This window comes from Mandrillus leucophaeus, unplaced genomic scaffold (assembly GCF_000951045.1).
Source record: "Mandrillus leucophaeus isolate KB7577 unplaced genomic scaffold, Mleu.le_1.0 Scaffold201, whole genome shotgun sequence".
Lineage (NCBI taxonomy): Eukaryota > Metazoa > Chordata > Mammalia > Primates > Cercopithecidae > Mandrillus > Mandrillus leucophaeus.
The window spans coordinates 1,732,686-1,738,297 of NW_012102044.1; the positions used below are offsets into that span (position 1 = coordinate 1,732,686).

The window sequence follows — 5,612 nt, forward strand, 5'->3', positions numbered from 1 at the left end:
TCCTGACCTCAGGTGATCCACCTGCCTCGGCCTCCCAAAGTGCTGGGATTACAGGCGTGAGCCACCATGCCCAGCCCCTAGAGTTCTTCAATGGCAGAAACTTCACTTTCTGCCCCTCCACAGGCCGTTCTCTAACCTCCCTGGTCCCTTGTTCTGGAATCTTCTGCCCCACCCCGTGTTTGGCCCCTTCTTAGTCACTCTCAGATGCCATCTCTCCCTACACCTGCCTGGGTTCCGGCTTGGTTATCATTAATCACTCCCCCCTTAGCATTCCTAATGGCACCACTTAGTAAAGCTTAGTTGTTTTTCCACAGCAGTATTTCTAAACCCTGGTTATAGATTAAACTCACTTAGGGAATTTTTTTTTAACCAATAGCGCTTCCCCAGGCTGGGCATGGTGGCTCACAACTGTACTTGCAGCACTTTGAGAGGCCAAGGTGGGACGATTAGGCAACCTAGCAAGACCCCATCTCTACAAAAAAACACACAAAAAATAAAATTAGCTGGGTATGGTGGCCCACACCTGTAGTCCCAGCTACTCAGGAAGCTGAGGTAGGAGGATTGCTTGAGCCCAAGAGGCTGAGGCTGCAATGAGTTCTGATCATGCCACTGCACTGCAGCCTGGGTGACAGAGTGAGACTGTCTCAAATAATACTACTAATAAAATACTACTTCCCCAGGCAGTGTTTCTCCCAGACACTTTGACTCAGTTGGTTTGGAGTGGGATTCAAGCTTTTGTAAAAAGCTCCCAGCGTAGCAGGTTTCAGACTCATTCATCTAAATGTCTGTCTCCCACCTGAATGTGAACCGGTTGGATGATCAGTTACCATCAGTTATCAGTCTTTCTCTCCTTAGGCATAGCGTGGTGCTCAACAGATGCTAAAAGAATTAGTTATACATAAACCACTATTTTAGCCGATGAGCATTAACAGAATAAAGGAAGAGCGTAAGGCGTGAGCACTCGCAGAGTGAAAAGTGCCCCGGGCAAGGCCATGCATCCCGCATGACTCCTGTCACTGTGAAGGAGAGCTGTGGAGAATGAGGTCCTGCTCAGAAGCCCCCTGATATCATCTGCTATGCTCTGCCAGGTCATTTGTCCTGGAACGTGATGTAGAACATTGTCTCCTGTTCCAGGAAAGGGCCGCGTATGCAACACGGCCCCCAAATGCCAAAGGAGCCGAGAAACCAAGGAATAAGCCAGATCAATCACATTTGTTAGTAAAGGGTGTTTTATTGGGGGAATTTATAGACAGAAGCATGGTCTTGGGTGGCTGGAGGATAGGTAGGTCTCTGTACCTGTCACCCCAGACCCAGGGCTTCTGTGCCCTAGGGAAGAGGTGTAAGTGCTCTTTGCAAGACAATTAAAGGCAGCCCTTCAGAACAGGCAGAGTGGTAGGTGTGTCATGGCCCATAATCTGTGTAATCACATCAAGGCTGACATGTTCACACACTAGGGACAGGAAATCACATAGGAATTGGGAGGCGCTCAGGAGACTGGCGCTGGTCTGAAGTCAGCATGGTGGATCAGCACCCAAGATGGAGTTGCCACTGACTGGACCCACATCTCCCCGGGCCCAGGAGGAGTTTGCGGGGCAGGGCCTCTGATTATTTTTGAAAATCTAGTTTAATTTGGTCATTACATTGGTGTCAAAAATGGAGTACATTAAATTTCATTGTACTTCTTAATAAAAAATGAATAGCATGAGTGCCAATCTCAAAGCATAACAACATTTAATCTTCCACACAATGCTGGTATGAGCTCTGCCATGAAAACTTGCACCGCATCCCGGGATTCCAGGACGTGCCTGGGTTTAGCTGTCAGGGGATCTCCTATTTGTCACTTTCACACCCATCCTGAGACGCCATGCTTCTTGAATTCTGCACCTTTGAGACTTTTGTCTCCTCTGTCACTTGAAGTCTTTTTCTTCTTAAAGTTTCTTCCTTCAGGTGTTCAGATGCAGGTCAGGAGCGAGACTGGATGAGCATGGTCTCCAGGTCTTTTCTCCTCAACAATGAGCGATCATCGGCTCAGTTTCACGCCTAACAATGGGTAATCGTGCAAAGTGGTTGCTTGTCCCAAAGCGAGCCTAATCAGGATTAATTTTGCTTCTCAATATCCCATTTACTTTTTATTTCTCAGTGAGAATACAGGAAAGGAAAATATGCTAAGAATTCTTCTCTTATTTATTTTGTACACTCCCTTCTCCTTTGTTCTATTTCTCTAAAGGATCAATGATTTTAATTCCAGTTTTCTTCCAGAAAAAAACAACTAAGTTCCTCGTAGTTCTTAAAATTACCAATAAAGTAGTGAAAGCAATTTGTTGGAATCCTTTGTCTGAACAGTAACTTTAACATAGACTATTACAGCTCCTCTCCAACAAAGTAAAGATGATAGGGTATCTGAAATAAGAGGTGGATGATAATTAGAAATTTAGCATTAGTCAAAGTAATTTGCACCTTTGCTCAAGCAAGTTGCTTGAATATTACATAACATCACTTTAATGAATGTTCAACTTATGAAAACCAAACTTTTTACTTTTAAAGGTAAAACTAAACTGTTTGCTTTCTAGAAAACTGAAAACTCACCCCTTTAGTCTTGCTGTGTCCCCAGGCTGGAGGGCAATGATGCGGTCTCGGCTCATTGCAACCTCTGCCTCCCAGGTTCAAGCAGTTCTCCTGCCTCAGCCTCCTGAGTAGCTGGGATTACAGGCGCCCGCCTCCACGCCTGGCTAATTTTTGTATTTTTAGTAGAGACAGGGTTTCACCATGTTGGGCAGGCTGATCTCGAATTCCTGACCTCATGATCCGCCCACCTCAGCCTCCCAAAGTGCTGGGATTACAGGCGTGAGGCACCGCACCCGGCCACCCCTTCACTTTTTCAAACAGAAAGATAAAATGGTTTCTCTTAAAATATTTTTCAGCTATTGTAACTTATAAGAATACTTAAATATTCTTAGACAACTGGAAATTAGCTCAGTCTGCTCAAAAAGCCAAAAAAGTGTGTAAAAAATGTAATGGTTTTGTATGCTACTAAGTGAAGCCAGCCTAAAGGGGCAAATACTGTAAGATTCCACTGATATGAGGTCCCCAGAAAGGTAAAATTCATAGAGACAGAAAGTATGATAGAATGGGGCTAGAAGCCCCTTGACAGGGACTGGGGTAAGGAAGGATTGGACAGTAAGTATTTAATGGGGACAGAGTTTCAGTTTGGAACGATATAAAAGTCCTGGAATGGATGGCAGTGCTTGTACCACAGTGTGAATGTCTGATACTTCATGCCACTGAACCGTGCACTTAAAATGGTTAAAATTTAAAAAAGAAAAAGAAAAAAATAGTGTTTCCAGAACCAGAGATAACTTTTTATGTTAATATTCAATTATTCTGAGTTCCATTTCAGAAGACAGAGCTCATGAAGAAGAAAGCTCTTAAAAAAGAAAACCAGTCAGGAGTTCAAGACCAGCCTGATCAACATAGTGAAACCGTGTCTCTACTAAAAGTACATATATATATATATATATTTTTTTTTTTTAGCCGGGTGTGGTAGCATGTACCTGTAATCCCAGTTACTCAGGAGGCTAAGGCATGAGAATGTCTTGAACCTGAGAGGCAGAGGTTTCAGTGAGCCAAGATCACCCCACTGCACTCCGGCCTGGGCGACAGAGCGAGACTCTGTCTCAAAAAAAAAAAAACAAAAAAAAAACACAGCCAGGCATGGTAGCTCACATCTGAAATCCCAGCGCTTTGCAAGGCCAAGGCAGGCAGATCACTTGAGCCCAGGAATTTGAAACCAGCCTCGGCAGCATAGGAAGACCCTGGTCTCTACAAAAAATAAAAAATTAGTTGGACATGTTGGCTCACACCTGTGGTGCCCGCTATGCAGCAGGCTGAGGTGGGAGGATCACCTGAGCCCAGAAGGTTGAGGCTGCAGTGAGCTGTGATCGTGCCACTGCACTCCAGCCTGGGCTACAGAGCAAGACCCTGTCTCAACAACAAAAACAAAACAACATCGATGAGACCAGTTTCTGCCTTAGTGACACACGTGAAGAAAAACTCTGATGCCGCCGTGGTTGTGTTGGCAGCTCACAACTTCACCACGTTGAATGTCGTCATACAGGCTGCACCAGTGCATGCTTCAGCTTGGATCACTTTAAGGAGGAGATGGAAGCTGAGGCTGGAGACCTGGCCATGTGCCAGGAATCTCACACCCACCCCTGTGTACTTCTGTAAACGGACGGCAGCATGAGTGCGGGGCTCCACTGCTCCGGTTTTTCTGATGAGGAAACCTAAGTCCAAAATCCCACTACTTGAAGACAGTGAAGGCAGGAATCATCCCCGGGCCAGCTAGATCCCAAGGCCACCACAGGCTTGTGGCTGGATCACCTGTCTCCTAATCACGGCCATTCCCAGCCCCGTCCCTGCAGTCTGCTGGCCTGACCCACCGCAGGACAGCTGGAACCCACAGTGGGTGTCGTTGGTCTGTGGCACACACCTGCTTCTCCCTCACTCCCCCACTTCCCCCCCAAGGCCCATCTTGCTAAGGTGGAACGAAGGAATTGAAAACACCGGCTCTGCAGGCAGGGGCGTGCACGGTGCATCCTGCAGCAATGCCTTAGCCTGCCGAGGCCCCTGCTTGCCTGTCTGTCAACTGGGCACAATCACGCCACCTCCTTTTTGGATCCACAGAAAACGACTTTGCCTGAGGCCAGGCACTAGGGGCCACCTTCCCCACGCACACTCCTCTTACCCATCCTGCTGGGTCTCCCTGATTTTCCCGCCTCGTCCAGGGTCCAGGTCCACCTCTTCCTCCAGCCGAAGGGAAGATGGTCTGGTGGGCGTGGTTAGTATCAGGGAGCAGAGAGACCCCAGCTGAATGACAGAATCTGTATAAAGTGGCCGGCAGGCTGCCCAGTGCACAGTCTGCTCAGCAAGGGTTTTTCCTTACTGCTTGGTCCCCGCCGTCGGATGCACAGAACCCGTGTTCTCCTGGTCGCTGCAGTCCAGCGGCAGGTTCCTGATAGCTCACACCCCCGCTGAGGTTCCACGCGGCTCGGATCAGCGGCTCATCACAGGGTGCATCACAGGGCCCTCCCTCCAGACCTGCTGGGTCCATCTTCAGGAAAGAGGCCCAGGCACGTGTATCTTTCAGAGGCTGACACCCTGGGTAAGAGTCTCTGTGTTGAGCAACCCAGGACGCCTCTGGTGAGTTCATCCTAACAAGGTCCCGGGATGCACGGATATTCAGGACCACCTGGAGATAGGCCTCAAACCTGGGTTCAGCTCTCAGACCACTCGAGACTGCTGCAGGAGGCTCTCATCTTCTTTGTAGATAATATTTCAATGGGTCAGAAATAACCTTCTGATTGGGAATGGAAGAAGAAAGGCATCGAATGGTTGGTTTTCTTCTGTGTGATCCTACAGGGGTACACCAAGAGTTTATTTTCTGTATTACAATGAAACTTTGTGAAAACTTTAATGTTAGCCAAAGAAATGCATTTGCCATTTTTTTTTTTTTTTTTTAATTGGAGTCTCACTGTGTCACTCAGGCTAGAATGCAGTGGCATGATCTCAGCTCACTGCAATCTCCACTTCCTGGGTTTAAGTGATTCTCCTGC

At 47.4% G+C, this 5,612-nt stretch overlaps 1 protein-coding gene across 1 annotated transcript; it reads right to left on the minus strand.

The window, feature by feature from the left end:
- Positions 1-2,293: 2,293 nt before the first annotated feature.
- On the minus strand, positions 2,294-5,209 carry ATP11AUN (ATP11A upstream neighbor). Its single transcript, XM_011979450.1, has 4 exons — positions 4,943-5,209; positions 4,745-4,866; positions 4,210-4,283; positions 2,294-2,400 (listed from the first exon to the last, which is right to left on the minus strand). Exons 1-4 carry the CDS (start codon positions 5,207-5,209, stop codon positions 2,294-2,296), a joined length of 570 nt encoding a protein of 189 aa, XP_011834840.1.
- Positions 5,210-5,612: the final 403 nt, after the last annotated feature.